At 34.9% G+C, this 27796-nt stretch overlaps 1 protein-coding gene and 1 long non-coding RNA gene across 4 annotated transcripts in view; both read right to left on the reverse strand.

Moving 5' to 3' along the window:
* Nucleotides 1-27796, reverse strand: part of LOC115236302 — a 47804-nt gene that overhangs the window by 1969 nt on the left and 18039 nt on the right. For all 3 annotated transcript variants that reach the window (XM_029808663.1, XM_029808662.1, XM_029808661.1), the window contains exons 4-5: nt 5520-5696; nt 250-400 (exon numbers count right to left, since the gene is read on the reverse strand). In XM_029808663.1, the coding sequence (XP_029664523.1) occupies nt 250-400; nt 5520-5696 (328 nt within the window). The remainder of the gene's footprint in view (nt 1-249; nt 401-5519; nt 5697-27796) is intronic.
* On the reverse strand, nt 22409-24790 carry LOC115236306. Its single transcript, XR_003884162.1, has 2 exons — nt 23255-24790; nt 22409-22773 (listed from the first exon to the last, which is right to left on the reverse strand). It is a non-coding gene; the product is annotated as an uncharacterized LOC115236306 (long non-coding RNA).

The raw sequence follows: 27796 nt of genomic DNA on the forward strand, positions 1-27796 counted from the left end.
ACATATTTTCCTATAAACAATTATAATTGTTTTGAGAAGACTAATACACGGATATTTTTTAAGTGCCAGAGATATAAAATTAAAATATGCATATTTTATACAGGAGATTACAAGTTGCGATAAAAATTCTCACGATATCGTCGCCCGCTTTATAACTATAAGCTATAAGAATAATATAATGTGCCTTATGTGCGTTATGCGTAAGAAGGGGAAGAAAAAGGAAAGGAATGATGAAAATATTCATTCTACCTGACTGAAATGCCTGTGAAACTTTTTCTGTCTCGCACTGCTAGTGGACGTCGGCGACGACCTCGACGAGGATCTGCTAACCTTTGCTGGAGTCTGCGCGCCGCCAGCTGCCATCGATGGTGTACTCCTACTCAACGGCTTCGAAAGGTGACTGAAAAAGAGAGAGAGAGAGAGAGCAAAAATATAAGACTCCCATTTACAGATATTAAACATTACGCGGTAGAATATTTACTTGATCATTACGTATAATTATAGTGTATCTATATTAAAATTCTTAAACATACAAAAAGTAAATTTCAGTTTTCTTAAAAAAGAATCTAACATAAGCGAGCATGTTCCGACTAGTATAAGCTATTCGAACACACATATGTAAATAGTAAATTGAGAATTGTGAGTCTAATTCAGAAAAGTTAAAATTTGTCTAACAATAAAATATCTGAATATTTTCCAAAATAAAAATTTAGTAAAGAGAGAAAAAGTTGAACTTTTTCTGAATTATTCGAGATAAAAATTGCATCAATAACAGCGTGCAATTATCGTGAAATAATAATAAAAATTATTTTATATATAACAGAGTAATCATAATTATAAAATATTTCTCATATTTGCGATTATTAAAAGATAATTAATGGAACAATACATATATAATCGAAATATAGTTTATCTTTAACATATATTTTTATAAACTAAAAAGATGGAAGATTTGGCGAATCACAACTTATTAGACGAAACATGATCCTTATAAACCTAAAAGATGAGTTAATATATACTATCTCTTTTGTCAACGCTGTCATATATATTTCGCTTTATATCAGAGTGTCATCGCGCACTTAGAAAATACCCTACTCCTTGTCTCCAAGATATACATTTTGACCTCTAGAATATGCTCCTAAAGTTTAGTGCATCATTTCAGATACACCCTGTATATTATCAAGTAAGAAGATGCCGAAAAAGAATATCCTGCTTACTGCTTACGCGCTCAAATTTTATATTTGCATCGTAACGATTGTTAACTATAGAAGCTACTCTCTACAGTATATCTAGACGCGAATTTAAAACACGGAAAGAAGTTCAAAGATCGTTGATTTTCTGACACCAAAGAGTCATATAATGATAACTGTATGACGGTTGACGGTTACACAAGAGTTATCTTCTTCTTGCATTGCCGGAGATTATATATATAGTGGGATTAATATTCATCTTGTATCATTTTTTAACGTATTACACAATATACTTGTGTTTGTATATCGTATCCGTATATAATACGGGCAACAGGTTTTACGATTAAAACATATTTTTTCTCGACAATAATTAAATATAGTAATTAATTGCGACAAACTATGGTGATTTAAGATATCTCGCGCTTTTAGATTAATCTACAATGAACCTCGTTTCTTATTTAATTAAAAAAACATCGAGATATTTTTCATTCCGAAATATAAGTTATGACAAATAGTAATCTTGATTTTAATTTCCGTTCGGAGAAAATAATATAATGCAGATTCATTCTTATCACTTATATTATTTTTATATCTTATCGCGCGATTTATCCAAAGTTTAAAAAATTAAGAACTCGCTTCTCCGCATATCTTATTCATCGTGTGTTTGCATTTTTAAATATCGATATAATTAATAAAACATCAACATGACCTTATATAACAACTTTTAAAATAGAAATTTTAACGTCACGGCGTATAATATCGCCTACCAAAGAAACACAACAACTAACTTGTCGGACTTGTTCTGTTCTGTCTTGTTCTTCTTGCCCATAATAGAGATACTCCACAAATCGTTGCCCCACATCTCCACGCGCGTTTGGCCCATCTTTGCATCTTTCGTTGTTCCTCCTTGTTCAATTTTGCGTTTTAAAACTCGAGGCAATTTCATATAAATACTTGTGTTCGCAGCGATCCACAATCGTATCAAAAATCACTATCATTTGATAGTGATATAGATATAGATTTATACGTTGAATCGTGAAAAAACCCGCGTATCGTAGAAAAATACGAAAACCTTCACTTCTGAAAATTTCGACACAACATTGCAAAGCAACGTAGACAAATGATTTCACCAGATATTTCTTATAATTGTTTTGTATGAGAGGATTATTTTTAAATAGACAAATATTATATATACTTTAATTAAATTATCAAAATTTCCTCTCAATGTTCAATAAAAAAGACAACAGATAGGTACATCTATCAAATAAGCTGCATCAAGATTTGATATAATTTTTTATATTTATTTTCCATACATTCATTATCAAATTATTTAATCAAAAAATAATAATTAAATTATTAAAAATAAGCAAAACATTTGTGATAATTAAATTCGTACCTTATTTATAGCAATTTCGGAAATGCAGATATTACTCGTGAAAATACTCGGATACATCCCGAATGCAGAGAATATCTACAAGTATAACTAATATTAAGAATATAAATGACTAATTGTAAGTATATATATTCCCTAACTCCTCTTCAACTCCAATCAGATTTCTTCTGATCAGAGTAATATATTGCATAACGAATAAAACGTCAATCTCAATTCGAATCACTGACCGTGTCGGTTCATTTTTCCTTCGTACGTGAGCCTTCGTAAGGCGACCGTTCGATGTGCGGCGTAACGCGTGACTGATGCAAGTAGAACCGCGGCGGGGTTTAACAATCCGTTGTCGACGTCGGTGATAACACGTGGGAGACTGTCCGGAGCGTACGTTGAGCCATCGCAGAAAAAAAATCGCGCGGCGATAAATGACGGATGCAAACGTAAGTCCGATAATGATATGTGGCAAGATCAAAAAAAAATTGGCTGACGGAGAAGAGAGGACGAGCGCGCGAGGTGATACGAGGGGTACGATAAGAGGCTGCGAGAGAAGGCTTTATTGTGGCTCGTGACTCGTGACATTGCGATAGGGTTGCAAAACGCGAATCTCGATGACTCGATATAATTTCGGGAAGACGTTCACGAGACAGGAAGCGATATCGAGCTTTCCTTTTTCCGGTGTATTAAAATTTACATTGCACCGATAAGGGCTGTGTCGTGTATTATATTTCGCACACGTATATCTTTCTTGTTCCGACGTATCTTTCGCAACGCAGTCTCTGTATATAAAGTCATTGTATATAAAGAGAGATCATAATCTCTCTATCGGGCAGCTGTTAAAACTGACCTGTGAAAAATTTTTCTTTATTGAATAGAATAGCATTTCCATAGCATAAATATGAATGAAGTATAAAAGCTTACACAAAGTAGAGACTGGACAGACTAGCATTAATAATAGAGACTGGACAGACTTGGCATAAACAAAAGAATTATACATATTTATCGGGTAATATCAGTTTCTTTCGACGTGTCAAGATACTTTAAGAAAAAATACGATAAAAAAAAAAGAAAGAAACGCGCAGATTTCATTAATTAAAATTTTTTGTGTTAAATCGGATTTCGTAAACATTCAAAAAAGACTGCATGAATAATCGTTTTCAACAGGAAAGGTCAACCGTAATCGTATGTAAAAAGTTTATGAAAAATGATTTTATGTGAAAGAGATTTTCTTCTTGATAAATTTTTTTTTATAAAAACTTTTTATACGAAAAAAAAGATTTTTTAAATTTTATCTAACAATAAGAAATATCGCGCGATACTGTTAGAAAATTGATGAGATACTTGTGTTTTGCATCGAGACGGCTTAATCACAAAAGGCAATTTTACGCAGATAATGCCTGCGACGTTATGTTTTGTATCGTAATAACCGTTCATGAACGGCATGCGTGGCACACAGCTATTGTAAGAATAGCCGCAAAACATTCCCACACGATTGAACTGTTTGAAAACACAATTCTATTCTCGACATGATTTAACGTTACAAGTGCTGTCTAACTGCGACATTTAACGCTAAATATGCGATGAATATTCCAATCTACATCCAAGTATTGCCCGATTCGAAACGATACGCAAGATTCTAGTTTCGAAAATACTTAGTTTATCTGCAAAAATCAATGGATGGTATCCATTTAGATCTGATAAAAATTTACGAGATAACGCAACCAAAATGTTACCCAACCGTGGTTGAGAAATGTGAGAAAAAATAATATATGATTCATACAAAATTGAACTGTATCATTTTTAAATATACGATTGATCCATCTACTAAAATTAATACATGTGTAATCTAATCTAATCGATAGATTATTCGCATACCTAAATAAAATCTTTAGGCAGAAAAGAAAAAGACCAAAATAGAAAAAAAGAGAGAGACAGTTATCAGCTTATAAATTTCTTCAATAAATTACATGCATCCGAGTTTAAAGATAATATTATGTTTTATACTATAAGAAAATGCATCGTTGAACATCTCTTAATTAATTGCAGAAATGCTGCTAAAATTTCCACTAACTTTTTAGTTGTTACGTAATTATTTCCCGTATAGATATTTTCCGCTCAAATTTTACCAATCAGAAAAGGCTTGTCTGACCTCACACATTCTCAACATATTCGGTACGTGTACCGTTATAATATTTGAGTACCGTAAATAACTGCAGCCAATAGAGACCTCCAATATAGAAACTTATGATGTGGCAAAAAAAAGAGAAAAGAGAGAGAGAGAGAGAGAGAGAGAGAGAAAAACAAGTTAATTATAATGTCTTATCGCGAAAATATATAACGTCTTGTTTTCCGCGATAATCACTCTCCTCCCACTCTGTTCGTTCTCTTCTGCAATGTGTGTACAGGTGCGACATTATCATTATCAGAAATGCCTCATCGATAATGCTCGAGAGCCGATAACATACTGCCTATTCCGCGAAAATAGAGATATTCGAGATATCGAGACAACGTTATTAAAAGCGCGCATACCCATATACGCAAAGCTATTCATCACTGTCCGTGTCGCGGAAATAATATCGAAAACGTCAAAGAAAGCGGTTCCTTGCGCATACCACGCATGCAAATTTATAGAGCCTCTATATAATGCGTCGTATAATTTCTATAAAATCTGGATAAAATAGATTTAATGATTTAAATAAATAAGATACTAAAATGCACATATATTATACCGCATAATTTATGTCGTGTTTTTGCTTAAAACTAATATCTCTATTTTTACTTTTAGTGTGTTTCCGCTACTCTTGTCTATAACGTAAATTAATAATACAACGTTAACCCATTACATTGGTCGTTTCATTTCGCGCGAGAAAATAGGCTCCGTTATTAGATTTGTGATTAGGCAAAATTCGCGTATAACGCGCGCTTTACGAACGAGATCTCCTCACCTGTCGTTACATCGCAAGGCCGCGTGACTGGGGCTCCTCGGAGGCTGAGGACAGCTGGCGCCGGCCACGGTGAGTTGGGACCCGCTGGTCGATTGCTGGCCCGCGGCCTGCGACGCATCGGGGACAGCTTGTAGGGGTGTGCTGGGTGCCGACCGCGCGCCTATGGACCCCGCAGACCTGCGAACAACACAAGTCAGATGAGATTTGAGACAGAGAGAATTGGAGCTGTAAAGAATCAGTGCTGTAATTTTGTGAGATCGCTCTTTGACTAGGTATCGTTTATCCGATACTCCGACACATTTTTTATCCTAACAGAGAATTATATTTATTTATAGTTTATATAGTTACAATAAAAAATATATTAATTACTTAATAAGCGCGTTAGTTTTATAAACTGATAATTTACATGATATAGACTATAGACTTATAGACTATAGATGTTTCTCTGATAAATGTAGCAATTATGGTAAACATAAGTGATTTTTTTTGCAATATATCGTGTGCAATTTTTGTTTCACAAGTGATCTTTTCTTCTTGATTAAATCAAATGTCTGCGATTAATTCTTGATTGGATAAGATATGCATGACATTATTTACTTTCGTAAGAGATTATCATCCTTGTACAGTCGCAACCAAGTAAGGTGCTAGAAGTCACGTACCTTGCCCTGGTGAGGGTGAGTGGGCGGGAAGAGAAACAAAGCTCGATCAACGCTTGTGTTTCGAACTCCATCATCGTTTCCGTTTCGCGAGAGACAATATTATTATTATTATTATTATTATTATTATTATTGCTTTCGAGATAACATATCTCTTGAATTTTCTTCGAGAATGCTTATGTACTGAAATAGCTTCAACGGCGATTGTCAATCGGTCAACAATCGACGTGAGCTCGAATCGATCCCCTTGGTTATCGAACAGAAGCCGACAAATGTCCAAATGATTCTCGATCAAAATTATTCTCGTTATCAAAAGTTGCACAATTGTCAACGCGATGATTCACCAATAATTGAGCACGATATATATTCTTTCGAACGACGATTGGTAACGCGGTGGATTATGCACATGTGACACAAAGTGTCACTATCTACTTGGCGCGACCGTCTTTATCTACTTTTATTCGGCTTATCGCTTGAGCTGAATAATGACAGAATGCGACCGAGGAAATAATAGAGGTAGGATAAAAAGTAGTTAACAAATGAAAATAAGAGAATAGTAGCAATTATAAATGGTTATTAGTAACGTTCAGGTGTTGATTGCCAGCCAACTTCTGCGGAAACGAGAAGGGGCGAAGGAGACAAGGACGGATAACAAGATCAGGACAACGAGAGAGAGAGAGAGAGAGAGAGAGAGAGAGGGCAAAGTAAGAAGAAAAAGTAGCTATCGAGATGAGATAAAGCCGAACGAAGCGAAAAAAACGCGACGCGATGACTAACGAACCAGTTTCGGTCTCTGTTCGCGGCGCGAGAATAACCACACCTCAGCTCATCGGGTTCAACGAGCCAGGCTGCCTTTAACAAGCGGCGGCCTGCCGTGACCGCGACGATGCACAATGAAGCGAACGCGCACGAATGGACCACGATTGATCCTCTCGCCGTCAGAAAGAAAGAGAGATGCGAAACGAAACGATCGCAAAAGAGCGAAAGAGTTCTCAATAGAAACCGCGCTGGTATCGACACTTCCTGAATATTCCTCTCTTCGATTGCCGCCACTTGGCGTTCAGCGATTGCAGAGCCAACCTCGCGAGGAAGATGATGCCCATTTTTGAAGCGGCGGTCTCTCCGCGGAGAGAATAAGGATCCGTCTCCGCACAGCTTTCTTCGCAAGAAGAAGAGATCGTACCGATCCAGCGGTCCGATCCTTTCGTCGAGTAAAGATGTTGGCAAAAAGTAAAAGAGCGGAGAAGGATTGGATGGAGAATAATTTGTCAGCGGAAAAAAAAAAACCGATAAGGATTCGAGAATAAAGGTGTTGACGAATAACGAGAGTGCGACGTTCGCGAGCGCGAGCGCGAGTCCGGTACTCCACGGGCCAGCCGGGATGTCAGACTGATCGTGAAACTAAACTTGAACACGTACAAAGTGTCCTACCTCGTGACCTTTTTCATAATTGATAAATCCCCGAGTGCGCACCTGCGTACATATAACCCGTCTCTCATCTATAATCCGTGGCTAGAGTACTCGTACTTACGAAGCCGCGCTTTATTCATTCGGATCGAATATTACGTACGATGACAAGTACGCGCGGATGTCATGCTAAACTACAAGAGTAGATCGAAATTCAACGGTAGCGGATCGCTTACATTACAGGCTTACACTGTTAACGATGTAACTCTTTACGCGTCAAAAAACGGGACCAAGATCCCTCCTGGGGAGAATGAAATTTATTTGCAAGAACAAAAGGCGATTGTCATCGCTTTAAAACGACGATGCAATGTTATATATTTTGTTTTTGTGACTTATCAATATTATCATTATTATATTAATAGAAGAAAGAAATGGAAAAAAATTGATTTGTAATTTGTAATTTATGACACATTTGCGTCATATTAGAGTTTACGAGAGAAAAAAAAGAATTAAATAGAAAAATTAAGGCTGTTGTCTGTGTAATTATAAGTCGTATATAATGATATACGCAAGCACATAATTCATGTAATAAATGTGCTGTTTTTTAATTGAAAAACACGAGTATCATTGTAAACAATTACAACTGCTAAGCAAAAAAAAAAAAGACAAAAAAATTTTACACCAGTTTGCGTCATTGTTTGAATAAACATTCTCCGACAAATTGATGCGTGCGGAACTACACGCTCGAGTTTCTCGAGCAACGCGACACGCCACTGAATCGAGAGGAAGCGCAAAACATTTTGCCATTAGCCGCTGATGTCTACGAACTGGAAAAGAATACACGCAGCTCTCCCGTTGATCGCACACTAGTCGTCGAGTCGCATTGTCTGGCAGCCTTTTCCGAAAACTCGAACGTTCCTTCTCTCATGCTGCATGTCAATAAGAGTAACGATATAAACACTTTTTTTCGAGTTCTACCCGCGGTCTAATATCGAACGCCAATTGAACAATAGCGACGCTCAAACACATTACTTTTGTTAAATGACGTACCAATAATCGTTTGTGAAGATAGAGAAATATATACACAGAGAAATATATACACATAGAAAGATAAAAAAATATACAAGTATGAAAATGTAAAAATAGAAAAATGTGGGAATATAAAAATGCAAAGACAAAGTCTATCCAGCTATAAAAAAATTGGTGGTATGTGTGGGTGTGTGTACGTAAACATATTAAAAAAACACAGAAAGATAAAAATACCAAAAAAAGCAAATGTAGATAAAATGCGGGGGTATTAATTAATTTAAATATTATATAAAAGCTACAGTTATATATAAATTATAAACTGTGTAATGATAACTATGAAATGTAATTAATAAACAATTAAAATTAAAATTATGAACATTTTTTTTTGCCACAGGGACAATAATGCTAAATCGACCCGAGTGTTTTCGTCTACATCCTAATCGAAAGCCCGTCGTAATTCGAAAGATTAATTCTCCTATTAATCTTAAATTTAAGTCGCGACATATTCGATTGTGATGGGTGGTTACTTTATCATACACCCTAATCGAAAACAAATCTCTACCCGGGAAATTAATTGGCTTATTAATCTCTCGAGTCATTAAGATACCCGATTGATCGGCGACTGCTTTAACGTAAGGTGCACGTGCACGACAACGTGTCGGATTCCGGAAAGTATTGCGACTACTATTATCTTATAGCACGCGCAGCACGGTAGCGGTCACGGACACATCTCAGGATTTGATTAAAGGTACTCTCCCTTCCGCGCATTACGCGGACGCGGCCTCGTAAAAGCGATAAAAAGACGTCCAGCAACATGCAGAGCATCGTGGTGTATTCTGCATTATTGAGATGCGTCAGCTGTGCGCGATTGCAAAGTCTTTCTTGAAGGCCGCAAAAAGACGTGTACAAAGTTCTATAAACGTGTGTCGTTAAAGATCGAAGAGGTATCTGAAAAAGTTCTATTTTGTGTCACAGGACGCAACATAACTCGGCGCGACATAAACGGAAAAGTTTGTTATGAAACAAAAAGAAAAAAATTATTTACGGTGTGAATCTGACGTGTCCCGTAAAGAGATCTCTCTCTCTCTGTTAAACATTATTGAAAAATATAAAACAAGCATTTAAATTATAAAACTTTAGCCTATACATAGATCTATACGATTTTTATCTTAATAATATAAAAGTCTATATTCACGTAACACATGATGTATCGATAATTGATAATGGTCAGATCAATAATTCAATTAATATCAGATTCATGTTGGAGATCTCATTATTATCGACAATAATAGAAATGGCACATTGGACTTATTCTCTAAATATGATTAAAGTAGATATCGATACATCTTTTCGCTCAATCTTCGAAATAATCTTGAGCGGAGTGTGACAAACGGTCAAACACGATGTGTTGAGGTAACGAGATGAAGAGAAATCCTTCATTTCAAACGAGCGATCACACGAATACACAAGTATGCAGATACCGTCTTGTGCATTTTCTTGGCGGCGAATGTGTTTGTTTATTTATGGATTTCGGTGGCATCGAGCCGTTTGTCCATTTCTTGGAGATTCCATCGTGGCGAGTTTCAGCGCCCCGTTTCTCTTTTACGAAAATATATATCTATATAGAAGGTATCTTTCTCAAAACGCAATTTTAGGTATGGGAAACAATTAAAAAAAAAAATATATAAACGAATAAAAACAAATTAAAAAAGAATATAGTAAAAAACGAAAGCTATTTTAAAATATCTTAATCTTAAAAAAATATTCAAAAATTATTTTATACCTTAAAAAAACACCGAATAATGACGCTTCTAAAAATTTGCAAAAACATTCATAAATATAAATATTGTTCCATTTAACAAAACAGACATATGTGTACATTTGTAATTGCATAGAACTTTTCACATTTATGATACTTGTCTTTCAATGACATTTAGCAGAAATTCATCCGTACGCGTGTCATCGTAAAATACACGTGAATGACGACTTTCCTTTAAAAAAACACTCGATTTCGAATGACAGCGCTATTTACATTTAATTCGGATAATAAATCCAAAAGCACCATGGGCCGATAATCGATCAATCTATCTTGCATGAATACATCATTACGTTGATGAATATGATGCCAGCAATGACAATCGAATAATTAATCGTATGCATGTGTATATTTAGAAGAACAGAGAAGAATATTTATGTATAATTATATTTTTGTATTTATCTTTCTAAAAAAAGAAACAACTATAACATTATAGATATTATTATAGTATTTAAAATTTCCGAAATTTTACGCTTTCTTTGTTGATTAAAGAATTAAAATTGTTATATAATGTTTATTTCTTCGTGCAACGTTTATGCATGTATGTTTTTCTCATACAGTCTGCTTAAAAAAAAAACCCAGTCGATGTAATAAATACGATCGCATGATGCTGGGTGATTAGTCATTGTCGGGAACTCTAAAAAAAAACAACATATGTAACCTCCCTTCATTCCATATGCACGAAAGGAATATACACACATGTATTATACATACACGTGTTTATATTCTTACCCTTAGCGTTTCGAAAAATTGTCTGATCATCGCTGGTGATCAGAAGATATCAAGATTACTTAACAATTAATAAAAAGTATCTTGTACAATAACCTGGTCAATGTATAACTTTGTTATGTGATATACATAAATCTATATTTTATATATTTCTCTTATAAATCTCTTATAATTAGATTAAAATCTACATTTTAAAAGAGATGTATATATATATATATATTATTCACATATATTGAAGTAGATTATAAATATCATATTATATCTTATATCTCAAAATATAAACTTTTATCGTAAAAATATTCAATTAAATTTAGCGTAAAATTTGTCGTAAAATTTTAAATCTCTCATCAATAATTTCTCTTTCTAATTTGACAAACTTTATATTTTAATTCATATTCCAATGCAAATAAAATTAACAAAATCCTAGCTAAAGAAATAAAAAATCCTACAAAAAAAAATTTGGTATGGAATTTAGAAAGAGAAACTCTGTTGCTATTTTCTCATTCATCTCATTATCGATCGTTCAGTTTTACTGCAAAGTTTGAATCTAATCTAATTTTAACTGTCTATCTCTATTTTTTTTTTCGAAACTAGAAAAAAGCATAAAATATCACGTAAAAGTTCTAGATGTTTTATTTATTTTATGCATTTATACATGTTCAAGCTGTCGGTGATTCCGTATACAGATAAATAGGATCATCGCGTTCAACATTACGTTCAGACATTATGGAAGCAACAGTCGGCCGATTATGCGCGTGCTCGCGGTGTTAAAGTCTTTTCCTCGAGGCAAGAATAAAGAAACACGCCGAAAAAAATTCCGCGACATGTCACGGGATATTCTCACTGGATAATTTGCATCAGCAAGTCAAGGAATTTTTGCTACGAAATTACCAAAAGGTCCATGTCGAGCGAAGATACGCTCGAACAATAGATTAATAAACCTTCGTAAAAAACTCATGTGCCATTAAAAAAAAACGCTAAAAAAAACACATATATTGTTGAATCTGAGATGTAGACTTTTTCTTAGCAAAAACTCGAATAAAAAGCACGCTTATAACGCTACATACAGTACATTTAAAAATATATACGCTAAAATAACGGTATGTTTAAACATTATTAAGTTAAAATTAAAATTATATTTTTCGTTCTTTCATCTTTAATTTTTAAAAAATTATTTCAAACTTATCCGTCTTAGAAAACTTCGAAAGAAATAAAACTCCCAAATGAACATATTTTACGATATTGGCGCAACTTTTAAACTATCATCGCTATTAGATATTCCGGTATAATCCGGTATAAATCAGATATTCCAGTATAATAAAAGTTCTGACTTAAATACTCGATATTAAGAAAATATGTTAGCTGAAAAATATTTTCTGCCAATAAAATTTTCATGCATTTTTTCTTTTAATATTAGATAAGAATGAAACGATAATTTTAGCTTAACAATATTTCAATATTCAATAAAACACGATCCATCGAAGAATAAGCATACACTAATTTTTTCATATTTCATTAACTATCCTCTTTAATCGAAACTTAATAACAATTAATGAATACTCGTTATTGCATGTAAAAGCGACGAGATAAAATATATAGGAGTGAGCAATCGAATTTCACTTAGGAAATTGTTGGGAGAAATAATTACATGTTTCGATTTGTCCTAATATCTCTTAAGTCGCATATCTCGTAATGAGGAAACTGAAAAACTATCACATCACAACTTGAACCATCTCGGACTTAAATTACGACAAACACGCGAATGTTTACTTATGTCTGTTCCGATGAATCCGTAAAATCCACTCAACGTGGCTTCTTACGGTATATCATAATTCGATTTACGTAAACGCTAATATCGCGTGCACGACAGATGCTAATATATATATATATATAGACTCGAAATACAAATTGCCATTGTAACGCATTTGCACAAACATATCATAGAACTTTAGTGTTTACGGTACACGCAAAGTACACGATACAGTATACATGTTGTGAAAAACCTTCCTATTAATAAAATGTATGTGTATACCGATCAAATGTTTTTTTCAAAGAAGCATAGCGAGTCAGTACGTAAGGAAAAATTACTTATTGATCGATCCTTGAATATTTGACCAAGTATCGAATTTAATCTCGCGTACGTCTTTCTATTTGTGTAAGAAACGCTAGATATATATATGTGCGATCGCAGGTATATACTTGCACTCCTATAATGTTCTCGTATAAATGTAATTACATTATTTATGAATGTAAGAAATTGATTGGCTTTCAAAAATAGATTAAAAGACCCGCTCCTCTATATCGTTGCGAGGAGCAAATATCCTGATAACACGCGAATGATTCAATCTTCGCGAAAGGAATTTTCCATCATTTTCGTAATTAGGGACTAACAATGAGATACATCAAATTTCGCATAATTCAGATTTCAATTTAGTTTATCGATATGATTAATAGTAATTAATGATAAAGAAATCGCGATTTTTATAATATAATATTATAATGGTATTAAATAATATAAAGTAATATAATTATATTTGATCTTTTCATATTTTTAATATTTTATAATGCATTTTGTAGTACGCGATTTATAGCTCTTTCATGGCGCTTCAAATATTTAAAAAAAATCAAGAGTTAGATTATATATATATAATAAAAATTTAGCTTCTCTCTGTAACGAGAGCTCTTTCCGATCTTGCAGTATCAATAAATCTAAACAATGAAAATAAAAAATAATGAGAGAAGAAGAAAGAAAAGAAGGTTGAATTAAAAAATGTCGGTGATACAAACGGAGCGGTTTAAACTTGCGATCGGATTATAATCTGCTATTTGATGTTTAGTGCAAAATATATCGCGGCTTCAGGTTTCACCGCGATACGCTTTTTTCCAATAAAGCATGTAAAATCTCGGAAAGCAAGTTGTAATGTATTGAAAAATTCTTAAAATGTATTGCGCCTATGATATTGTAGCTTATTACATGTATTAATCAGTCCCACGCAAAATGTTATAAACAATTTCAAAAACTGTACCCCTTAAAGATTGTCTTTCGTTAGCCCCCAAACAGGCAAGTTACAATTTTTGTCTCGTTGAATTAGATGTAAAAAATGTAAAAATTCTTTACGTATAGGAAATATTTTAACGTTTTGATATTATTATAATATAATGCCAGAGGCGCGATTACATTTATTATTTTATGATGTCATTTTATATCTTATCAATATTTTATAAAATATTGGTAATTAATCCCTAAAATATATTTCGTTATATAATTGAGAACACCTTGTTTTGTATGTATAAGTATATAATATGACAGTTACACGTGTACGCGCGCGCTTGTACTCGACCTCTATAAACCGTTCGATATTCCAACTTGAAATTTTAAACAACGAGTGTTCTCACACGTGCTCATCCCCTCTCAATGTCATCTTTTTTTTTCATTACCTTGCACTATTCGTTTCATCGCGTCCTGTCCCAATTAGCTCTCATTAGACCAACTCTTAAATGCATCGTACCAAGCAACTCAAGACGATATTAATTATTTCACGTCGCAAATTACACCAAAATTGAGAAATAAAATTATATTTAGAAATTTTCACATGAAGAAATTTCAAAACAATAATTAAATTATTAAAGAATATATTATTATTAAAAATTTCTCAAAAAGATTATTGCGCCTTTATTAGTTTAAATTACTTTTTAGAATAATGTAGATACGAAATAAAAAAAAACACATATTTTAATTTTCGATAACTTTCGATAATATCGACATCACGATTGGCATTTTGAATATTTTTCTTTTAGTAAACCTTAAAATGCCAGTAAAATCACGATTGTCCTCGAACATGTGCGTAGAATCTTGGCAGAACTCTCGACGAACTTGTCAAACGAGGAAAAATAAACATAGGTTGATCGTGAGAAATCATGGCATTCGGCAGAGAAGTGCTTTAAAGAAAAGAGGTCATGGCGCAGTCAAGATTATCGCAGAAAGTTTTTGCGATGGATGATACAGAGAACGCATTAAACCTGTCGGCTGCAGATTAGATTGTCAGCTGGACCAACATTCCGTCTGATAGGTGGCCTTGTGAGAAAAGCAAAGTACGTCAAATCGAGATTGTTAAATACGTCATTATAAATATGCCTTTCCTATTTATTTATCTCTGTGTGTGTGAAATCCATCTTTAAAAAGATTTTCTATGATTTGAAATTTTGAAGAATTTTTGTTAGAAGAATTTCTATTATATACGTATATATAAAATCTAGTTTATCCACTAATATCCAGCTCAAACTTGTCAAAGAATCTGTTGATAAAATTTATCAAATGCGCGAGCGTTAAATATTATACATCATTTATCTCGTAGTTTCAATATAAAGAGAATATAATATAGTTGCTAAAATTGTGCTTTATGAGTATGGATTTACATATGACATTTTTATTCCCATAACACGTGGCACCATTTTATCGTAGCCTTGAATATTTTCTGTGATATCTCTGTCACCACCCGATTATAGGAAATAGCAGGCGCATGTGCCGATAGTGCGTTGTCAAAGGTGAATAAAAAATTCCACACAAAAAATTTTACTTTACTCTCGGAGATTTCTACTTAAAAATCTATTGTGTTATTATATATACATTATTTTTTGTATCAATAAATTTCTGTATGTATAGAAACAAATATAATTTAAAATTCTCTCTCTTGTTATATCTTTGTTATACAAAACTAATTGTATATATTACTATAATTTTAGCACATGCTTCGCAGATTTTATGTTATATGTATTTCCAATTAAAAATAAATTTTCCATAAGATCCTTTCTCTCAATGGCACAACGATCCCAAGTTTCAATTTTAATCATTGCCGTATAAAAATATTCGTTCAACGATAAGTCAATTATTAAATCAGGAATGCAAATATGCCTACATCACCGACTTGGCGTTATTAGGTCAGATTGAATATGATTTCTCCCAATGCCGCGCGATTATTGCGTAATATCGCTGCCAGAAAGAAAGAGAAATTGACCCGAGTCGTCATATTTAATTTTATTGATTCGGTTTTGCGGCTATGTATTGTATTAGAATATTGGCAAAACTAAATTAATTCTCGTCTCCGACAATGATAAAGTTATACATAAACGATAAAAATCTCAGAATTAAGTTGTCGCAGCTTGTTAGTTAAAAAAAAGCTAACTCATAATCACTTAAACTTTCAAATTGCTTTCCACTTAACGTAACTTTCGCATCAAGTTTGTATTAAATTTAAATTTACATGTCAAGTCCAAAGTTTATATTTCTACAATAAAACTTTTTAATCGTTCCATGATATTCTAGCTGCTTACATGTTTGTTATTATTCTATCGGAAGCTTTTTTTAAAGGCAAAAGTTATTAGTACCAAAATATAAATTTTCCAACATGATCCTTTCAAATGAATAAAATATTAGATAAAAACAAATCTTTACAAAAATTTCGCCGGTAGTATTCTCCTACGAAAATTCAATTTTTATAAATATTTAAAATCTTTCGCAGTACAAAAAAATCTTTATTTCCCTAAATAAAATACATAAACGAAAAAAAGTAACTTTGCGATTTCAACGTATTTCTATGATTTTGCTCGACGACGTTCTTACATTAACATTAAGATTCGAGCGGCCGCGGTGGTCCGCCGACGCGCGTCGTGAATCGTGAATGAAGCGATGTAGAGCGCAAAAGTTACGGCGATCGCGGTATATGAGACGAGGCCGGCGGAATAACAGAGCGAGCCACGTGAACGTGAACGCGTTGTGAAAACGAGCCGACGACGGCGAACCAGCGATCGGCGACCGGCGATGGCAGCTGCTAGCTGTTAGCTGCTGCTACCGCGCTCGCGAACGAGCGAGCCACGCGAGGTCGTCGTTCTACGAGCTGAGAGAAGAGAGAACTTAGCGGTACTCTTCCTCTTTCTCTACGTGTGCTCCGAGACCCGAGACCGCCGATGCTGATTAACCCTAGGAACCCGCGCGCCGCCCGCCCGCAGCATCGCGTATGATGACCCGCGCGGATCAAAAACTCACGATTATGGGAATTACGGCAATCTTTGCGCAAATTGAATTAGAATATTTAAAAAAAAAAAAAGAAAGAAAGGTGAAAGGAGAGAAAGTCGCACGTGTCCCCTCTCAAAGAAAAACAAATATTCATAACGAGAGATGTTGTTGTATTTAAATGCTACAGAAAACGATAAGGATGTTATAGAAAAAACCGATACGATTCAATGCTTAATAAATTATATAATTAACAAACAAAAAAAAAAAAAAAAAAAAAAAAAAAAAATTATAATTGATAAATGCAGATGAGTCAAAAATATTAATGCGTTTACGAATTTAAGAAAAAAGAAATTTTTACATTGAAATTATAATGATAAATCACAGAAGAGAGAAACCTGAACTTTGATAAAATATTTTCTAACTCTGGCTTGATCAATATTTTTGAAATTTTGATATTAAAAATTAAATTATAATCCTAGGAGATTAAAGTTCGCTTGATTTTAAATATATACATGTTTAATATCAACATTACTATTTTAATTAACGTCTTAATATTGAAGCCTTCTATCTATCTCTCTCTCTCTCTCTCTCTCTCCTTCGAATTTTTCCGAGCAACGACGAAGGAATAATTTCTCATCGAGCGAAATCCTATTACGCAAATCGGCATACACCTTCGTAGAGTAATATTCGGCCGTACATCTCACAGAATCCTAATATATATCATAGTCAAAAGACGTAGAAAATGTGTGTGTGAGAGAAAGAGAGAGAGAGAGAGAGAGAGAGAGAGAGAGAGAGAGAAAGGGAGAGAGAAAGGGAGGGAGAAACGCGTGGCCGGAATCGCGGTCGATCTCTCGTCACATCGTTGGTCTCTCCTCTCTCATCTCTTCGTATACAGCGTATGCCAGTTGTTAGCGATGCTTGCGACGTCAGTGACCTAAATAGGACAATGTGTATGCGCTGCTAGCCGAAAGAAAAAAATTCTCCCTCTCTCTCTCTCTCTTGATTCTATATTAACTTTTGCGCGATAAGGTACTAGTACAACCTTGCTTCGATAAATCTTTTCCTCGCATCCGTATTTAGCACAGGAAAAGATAACATATCAGAGAGGCATCTATCAACGCATATATCAACGTTTTCCTCATTTATCACAGCGACACGAGTCCAAAACGCGTAAAAGACGAAATTTCTTTTCTGTATCCCGCGTGGAAAAAACATAATTTGAACTAATATGAGAATTTGCGAAATCTGCATTTTCTGCATATCAATTAGAGAGCGGAAACAAGAAATTAAATTTCTTATTTCGCGTTTTCCGCTTCGATATTTTCGGCAGCTTTTGCACCAAAAGCTTGTGTACAAAATTTGTATAAAATTCTCAATGGTTAATTAAATCGCAACAATTAGTTTTTGAAATTCGGTAATTGATCTGTAATTGATGTCGCAGTCTCCTTCATTCGAAATTGTATCGATATCGGCATGATACTTGAGAAATATTTCATTAATAAATAACATATATATATATAATGTAAGCAATCGAGCGACAATTTTAATTATTTCGCGCGAAACGGACATTTAAAAAAAAAACCTCGAGGGATCCCGAGACACACTCGGTATTAATCGATATTATGTATATGTTAATTTAATTTACCTTTTGTTTCTCCGCACCTTCGAGTCATCCTTTGTATAGAACCCCTGAACGAAGCAAAGCATTATGGGTTCTCTGAGAGGATCGTGCACCTCTCCCATGCACTTCTCACGTTCGCTCACCCACTTTTTCAAGGTATCCCTCAAATTCGCAGAATTGTCTCTCTCTCTCTCTCTCTCCTCTCTTGCGGAAAGAGAATTTCTCCCGGCTTTTGTCTCTTCTTTCGCGATAATGAAACTTGCTCGCAGATTGCTGTCGCGATTATCTTTCTTTTTCTCAAATTGATTATTTCTAAGATCAGCAACTTTGATCTTCAACTTTGGTGCTTTTGGTTCCGTGGAATATACAAAATGACGACGTGGAGATCCAGAGATGAACGAAATTTACGACTTTGGTCGTAATCCGCGACTTTCCTTCTCGCGCGATTTACGAATGACCACCGGTGATCTAGATCGAGGAGATCCAGATTGACCGCTTTAAATATTCGACGATAGAATTCTTGCAACTTTTATCGGAGATCTAGATCGATGATTTATGATGAAAACTTCCGATCCAGTTTATCCATCAGTTAGACTCGGGTAACGATAGTCAAAAATCCAGAGTAACAAGATTGACGCCTTCGCTCTTGTTCATTTTTCCTCCGGTTCCCTCCAAGGATTTCGATCAGTTGACTTTTCGACTTTTTCCTGCAATACTCTGAATCGACTGTCTCGTTGGAGGACGAGGAACGGATGCAAAGAACGCAATGCTGCGCGGCGTTGTCGGCGTCTTCGACGTCGTCACCGTCGTCGCCGTCGTCAGGGGTGCGGGGTATTACGTCGGCGCCCTTACTTAAGGTATCGCCACGCGGTTGCCAGGCCAACAACCAGGAAAGGGCGAAGCACTCGTCGCAAACTGCGTATACTAACGACAACAAGGCACAAAGCTTTCGTGCACTTATCGATTCTCTTCCATCTCTCTCTTTTTCGCATACGCTCACGTCTCGAAAGTCGTTTACCAAAGCTCAACGGAATATCGTTGACTAACAATAAGAGTACTTTCAGCGATTAGAAATCGATCCAATACCGGTCGAGGACAACTCCTAAGTTAACAGGCTCCTTCGTTATGACGTAGATATATTAGCCGATATTAAACGTAGTGTCAATACCTTGTTGTACATCTTTTTTTTTTTTTTTTCTGGTCGATCACACATAATCCCTTGATAAAATAAGCGTTAAAGGATATTTGAAATCTGTCATCGAAAAGTCTCCTTCAGAAGCAATTTCATTAGAAAATAATAAATAATTATAATATAAATTTTTTTTAAAGACTGGCTATTTTTTCCACGAGTAACGTACAAGAATATTATCTTTCCGTTGATGGAAATGAAATCATTTCTCTCATTATTTGTTTCCTGATAAAATGTTTTACTCTACCATTCCGCATACAGTGTCATGTTTATCAAGAAAATAATATTTCAGCAATCTCTGTGGCGAAGCGCGTGCTCGATTCACATCGAGATTTAGCGACGCATATGACTGATAATAATATTTTAAATTAAATCCTCTTTTCCATCGCTGTGTGTGTCGAAGCATGCGCATGTGAATTTATCGAACGGTATCCGCAAAATCGTCTCTCGGTTTCTAACCTTTTCGGCGAACACCATCTCTTTCTAGGAATATTTAAATCGTTCCATTTCTATATTTAAACATAGGCGTTCAACTCGTTGCCTTAATAACAAAAATATATTCCGTCTATGAAACTCACTCCCTGAAAAACACAGTCCCAGTTTAAGAAGCACGCTCAATCTACTCTAATTGTCTCTTACATCCCGATATATACAACGTATAATCAAAGATATTTAAATCTTTCCATACCATCACCATCAACATTTTACTTGATCCACGCCTCGAGAAATTCGTCCACAGAGACCAGATTCGATTTAAACCAGCGGAATTTCCCGAAATCGCCGATCGATCGATTGAGCGCGCAGAGTCGTTGTCTCTCGAGGTTATCAGGGGTTAATGCTCCCTCTCTCTCCGTCGATTATCTTTCCAATACTTGACATAATTCGACGCGACGGGATTCGCGCACCACTCGAATGATACCCGCGATCTCTCTCGATCGAAACCGGAAATCCGGGGGCGAACACCACGACACGCGGCGCGACAAGACGCGAGATATGAGACGACAACCCGAACGTACCGTGTCTCTATCCGATACTGCCGCCGCCACCGATCAGCGCGCGCGTTTCTCCCTCCACGACGCTGCTGCCACCGCCGCCGCCGCCGCCGCCGCCGCCGCTACCGCCACCACCACCACCACCACCGATCAGCGAGCGCGCGGTCCGCGTCTGTCCGCGGTCCCTCTGTCCCTCCACGACGCCGCCGCTGCCCGCTGCCGTCGCTCGATACGTCGCTCTATACTATCTTCGCTGTAACTCGCAAAGAGTGCGGCCATGTCGCAGAGCGACGCGACGCAACGCGCTCGTTATACACATGTATCTATCCGCCTTTCTATATGACTCCTCACGTGCGTGCTCTCTACGCACCTGCACGTCTTTATGAGTCGTGCCGGTGGGGGGGTAATGGCTGGGGGGGTAAAGCGGGCGGGAGAAACAGGGACCGATACTTTATTGATATCAGCGAAAGTATCACTATTTTCGTCATATGAGTAATTATATCTTGCAAATAGCAGAGAAGGAAAGAGAAATTGTAAAAGAAAAAGGAGAATAGCCTTTCTATTTAATATTATTTATGTCACATGCATGAACAATAAAAATTAATACGAAGCAATTATTAATAATTATGTAAAAGAGCGCGTTACATAAATTATAGGATATTTAATAATAATAAATAATTCAACCGGATACTACCATTAAATTTAAATTGTCGTAACCCAGCCAACCTTTAATTAATTAGATATCCGATTGATTACTTGTTGCCGAACCAATTTTAGATGCTTAATTAATTAATAGCTCTTTGCATTAACAAGTAATAAAACAATTTATTATATATTATAAATATAAACGATATTATATATGTATTTATTATTTATTTAATCATGGCAGATTTAGAGAAGTAAAATAATGATAAATTAATCCGACGTATCCCATATGTAAGCAATCACCGATCAGCGCGCGGTCCGCGTCTGTCCGCGGTCCCTCTGTCCCTCCACGACGCCGCCGCTGCCCGCTGCCGTCGCTCGATACGTCGCTCTATACTATCTTCGCTGTAACTCGCAAAGAGTGCGGCCATGTCGCAGAGCGACGCGACGCAACGCGCTCGTTATACACATGTATCTATCCGCCTTTCTATATGACTCCTCACGTGCGTGCTCTCTACGCACCTGCACGTCTTTATGAGTCGTGCCGGTGGGGGGGTAATGGCTGGGGGGGTAAAGCGGGCGGGAGAAACAGGGACCGATACTTTATTGATATCAGCGAAAGTATCACTATTTTCGTCATATGAGTAATTATATCTTGCAAATAGCAGAGAAGGAAAGAGAAATTGTAAAAGAAAAAGGAGAATAGCCTTTCTATTTAATATTATTTATGTCACATGCATGAACAATAAAAATTAATACGAAGCAATTATTTGCTTCAAATTCGCTCATCTTAGGATCAGTCATTTCAGAAAGCGTTTTATTCTGCAAATGTATACATTGTACGTGGCATTTTTTATGTCGACGCATATTTAGGTATTGGAAAGAAAAGTTCTGTTTAAAATATTGTTAAGGGCGATAATAGAATGTTTTCGTACAGCTTTGTATTATCGAATTCGTTTTGCGTTTCCTTAAAAGCAAAGATTTTGTATGTTAAGAGAGAATATTCTTCTTTCTAAAATAATCGATATTATTGTAGAAAGAGAGAGAGAAGAATTTTTTTTTTTCTTATACATTTTTCCACGTATTATTCATTGAACGTGACAAAAGTTAATTTGTTTATATCCTGAGCATCATGATAAAATTTTCTGAAACCAAATCTGTAAAAAAAACGTAATACTTCTTATTTACAAAATAATTTCTACTAAAAATTTTTTTACATATCTTTATATTAAATTGGTATCTTTAAAAATAATATTTCTATATATATATAAATATAAGTTATCAATTTATCATTTAGCGTGATATATTCATGATACAATATATGATTCGTCTTACAATAACAATATAAAATCTCGCTTGTATCGAATCGATTGCGACACACGAGTAGCTTGATGCGAATGTCGCAGATCCGATTACTAAATTATTGCAAGCCTCGCACAATCCCCGGCTCAACTTCTTTTTCTACTTCCGTCGTAGGAGCGATATCTTGCAACACGTGTGTAAATGACACGTGTCTCACGCTAAATCAATATGTGCGTCGTTGGAGAATTTTTTATCGCACTTACGATTATGTAATTTTGAAAGCGCGAGTTAAGAAGCATAATAAATATGGCAGTTTACGGGATTATTGCATTTTACCTTTTCTCATAGGCATGCCTGTAACGGCGCGTCAATTTTATTTGACTGATTTTTCGCTCGCAACATTGTCGGCAAATTGCATATATTGCATGAGACGCGATTTTCCTCGAGAATATATTCTCCGATAGTTATCCGTCTTACTTTAACTCTCTGACATATGCGAGCGAGTTTTCTGATCCTATCTAAAAGACAAACATGATATAATAGAGCCGATATTCAATGTTGTTTATTGCTTAATCTGATGATCGTAAATTAAAATGGAATAAGATAAGTAAGGGTATTTTTTAAAAATATCTGTTTATATCTTTAAAACTGTATTATTGATAAGAAATTACTGCAAAGTTTATTCATTGATTATTTTTCGAAAAATTGCCGGCTAAAATATTATATTTTAGACCAAATAGGGATAAATATAAAAATTTTATATATTTTCTTATCTCTCCTAAAAAATAATATATTCAATTTTTTTTCCGTCGTATCTAAATAGGAATTAATCTTGGGTAATCATTAAAATAATGGATACTCTTTCTTTATAAATTTGTGATGTGTGTGCGTAGACAAAACAAAAATGAATAATATTTGGCAAAACGATAAAATAATTTTTATTAATTGATAAAAAAGGAACCTATAGCAATATCTCAAGTTTTATTTGTGCGCATCAATGATATATAACTCTTTTTGCGGATATTTGTGAAATGTCATATTATGTGATCGGAGAAACGCGCGAGTGTTGCGCGATGTAACTTAATTTGAATATTTTATAAAACACATTTAGCAACTTAAGAAACAATGAATTCTACTTATTGTTAGTCTCGTCCCATTTCAAATAATATGCCTTGTACACACGCTATTTGCACCAAACATATGTTAATAAACACGTCGCGTGATTAGATATGCATTCTATTTTAAAAGTCATTATTTCGCTCTCGGCAGAATTCGAAAATATAGTAATAGATAATGATCATTTGCTTTAAATGGAAATTTTTAGAGCATCTTTGACAAATTATGACAAAAATATATATATATATACACTCTAATTAACATTCAACATTTTAGAAATTCACGACACTAAAATATAATAAATTATTAAAAATTACAATTTTCTTTATGTATGGCTATTTTTAATTGTTTTATCATATTTTTTAAATTTGTTATCATTGAAGAGTGATTTATTACGCACAACCTGTTGAAATTTACGTAATTTATGTATAATTTTAAGTAATGTTCCATGTTATAGATTGTAGTTTTATATTGTAATATATTCGAAAAATTTAATATATAGATTAGGGAAAACATAAAAAACCTGCGTTGTCTGAGAACTGTTTCTATAAAGACCAATTAAAGTTAACTGGGAGCTAACTGATTTAATATCCTTCTCAGAAGATAGGGCAGACAAAAATAAAGAATATAGCTATAAACTAGCTATAATTAGAATTAATCAACACTTACGGAAAAGAAAAATGCGAAATTCAATAGTGATTAGTGCTTTTTTTACTTGAAATCATCTAACAATAGCCTTCTGGGAATCCACAAATGTATTACCTATTCACGAAATATTAAGTCTGCTCGGATCTCTCCTTTTCTCTCTTTTTCTTTTTCTCTCTGTCTGCCTTTTTGTTTTCCGGATGCGTTTACACTGTCACTAAAACGCACCATCACTTCGCGACCTTCCCGAGAACGACTGGAGTCGAGGAGCCGCATTTATTTCCCTCGATGGAAGAAATACAACATGAGAAAAATTATCGCGTGGCACTCGTTATCTATACAATGGGTTATCTGCGACGAGAGGCAACGACGATAATACCGCCGCCGCCGCCGCTGCCGCCGCCGCCGCCGCCGCCGAGCTGCAGCGCCGCAACATCTGCGCGCGCGGAGGCTGATAATCTTCCGCTTCAACGGCAAAAAGAAATGCTGATCCAAGTTCGACGTGTATCGCGATAAAAAGCGTCCGTAATCGATAAAACTCAATTGACCATTTACCCGGACGCTTCTAAAGACGCGCGCGATTGCGTATTGAAAAAAAATTTATATCTCTGATTAAGTAACTTCTGCTTATTTTTAAATGAGCGATTATATTATGTAATTAATTCGTCGATTACAACGGTTATTAATTCGAATGTTTGTTATTCACTTGTGCAAATTTAACTCTAGAGCGATTATTATATGTATGTATAAATTGTGTGAAGTAGGTAATTAAATGCCAGGCGATTAAATATCTTGACATAATATATTATCATACTCGCTCGCGCGAAAGAAATTAAAACATCATTGCTATTAAATAGACTCGAATTTAATTTGACAAACAAAAATGAATATATATATATATATATACAATATATGTGCATAATTTTTATTAATAAAAATACCGTTATCTCTTTTTAGATTCTTAATTTTAGTTAATAAAATTAAATTTTATGATAATAAAATTTCTCTTTCTCTTCCTATATTAAAAAATATTTTTTTTTTCTAAACAATTGAACTGGATTTATTTTTTCATCTAAATTAATAAATAAATTATCTTATGCTATCAAGATAATAGCAATAGATAACTAGATAGAGTATTAACATCTTTGAAAATCCAAGTTTACGTTTTTAGACCTTCGTCGTGTCCTCTTCGCTATTTTATAAACGATCGTCTTATACGAGAATGTAATACGCTCACGCAAAGAAACGATTATGTACGCACGCATTTCAGTAGGTACACTATAATCCACAAATCATGATGTAACAAGATCACGGACCAAATAGAAACGATATTACTAACGCAGCCAGAAATTAAAACCGAAGGGACTAAGAGCAGACGTTTAATTAATCCGACACATAACGCGATCCCGATGAAACCTCACGCGACATGGACGTTGGATTTGCGTCATGTTCAGTCTGGCTTCGTATCTTCTTTCGCGCTTTGTATCATTGTACGCTATACAATTGGCGCGAATCAAACGGGTAACGATAACTGACATGTCCGAATCGTGTTTCTCTTACGAATCATGTCTCTCGCCTAAAGACTTATAAAAAAAAAATTCCTCTGTGTGTACTCTAATTAGTTCTCACGCCCAACTATATTTGCAAGAGAATTTCAATTCTTGTATATAGTTTTATTATTAGTATCATTATCATTATCATTATCATTGTAAATTTGGAATTTTTTTTTTTTTTATGAAGAAAACTGTAAGGGAAATTTATCATGTGTGATAATGTTAAGCTTTTGATATTAAATATTTTCATTTCTAAAAGAGCGATTTAAATTCATGACTTGCTAAACACTCGGTTGTTACATTCATTTCTTTGATTAACGCGCCATATTGCATTCGATGCAGTTAAGATCGATGGATTCAACGGCAAAATGCACCGTTGCAATCCAACGAGAGTACAGTTGTAATTTACTCGTTTATCAGCTGTGCACACACGCCTGTTAATGCCTTTTGATATCGTACGATAAGTGCAGCGCGCCGAGGCTGTCCCGTAGCAGGCAAGAATGACAGTTCGTTGCACTGCAATTCTCTGTCCTTCTCTTTCGCTTCCTCTTTAATATCCACCAATAAAGCCCGTAAATTATTCGCTTCGAGTTTTCGCCTTCGAATCATCGTCATCATCGCGATACAATGGCGATGGGAAAAATTTAAAAAAAAATGCGTTACGATATAATTGCATTTTACATATTATGAGCACGCATAAAGAATGTCTTAGATATTAGAAATAAATAACAGCTTTGCGCAAATAAATACTGTCAAACTGGCCGGTTAAGATTTTTTCGTTAATTATTCGTATAAAACGTCATAAAAGAATTTTTTATTAATAATACAATAATTACCAATAAATGGCGTATTCTCCTTCAAAGCCTACCCGTACGAAACGGTATTAATAGCGAGATTGACGAACGGGTTCTCTTTCTACAGCGATTATTGACCTGCGGTGCCTATGGAACGACGTGATACCGCGCGGCTAAAGCGGAGGTTATTACGGCAAAATGTTTCTGCTTCAGCCGGATGTCATAGCCCGAATCACAAGCGCGACACATCCTTCCCACCGATCTTAACCCTGGCATCAGTAGGGAGAATTAATGTTTGTATATTGTTAGTGATATCAAAAGTTTAACTGTGTACATTACAATCGATAGCTACATGATGCAATTTTTTGTGTGCGCGTAGATCAATTTTAATTTTAACAGTAATTTAATGTAATTTAATGCTGATTTTACCTGCGTATCCTAAAAAATCAAAAAAACGCTAACAAAGATAGGCACTATAGATTTCAGATATAAGCTGCCATACAAATTAGACAAAAGTTTAATCTTTTAAATAAAATAAGTAAAAGTTTGCAGAGTACTATGATACGTCAGACGGAAACATTATTCTTTGATAAATCGCACGAGTGTTGCGTTTTATCGAGATAATAATGCGGGTCCCGGAAATAGAGGAACTTTTTAATAGAGATGATCCCATATTCTGCTCATTTACGCCAGTCTGACGTCATTATATATATAGGATGTTTTAGGATTTAAAAAAACGTATCCTAATTTACAATATAAATTTAGGATCC

Source organism: Formica exsecta, unplaced genomic scaffold, assembly GCF_003651465.1.
Source record: "Formica exsecta isolate Colony F162 unplaced genomic scaffold, ASM365146v1 scaffold247, whole genome shotgun sequence".
NCBI classification, from domain to species: Eukaryota; Metazoa; Arthropoda; class Insecta; order Hymenoptera; family Formicidae; genus Formica; species Formica exsecta.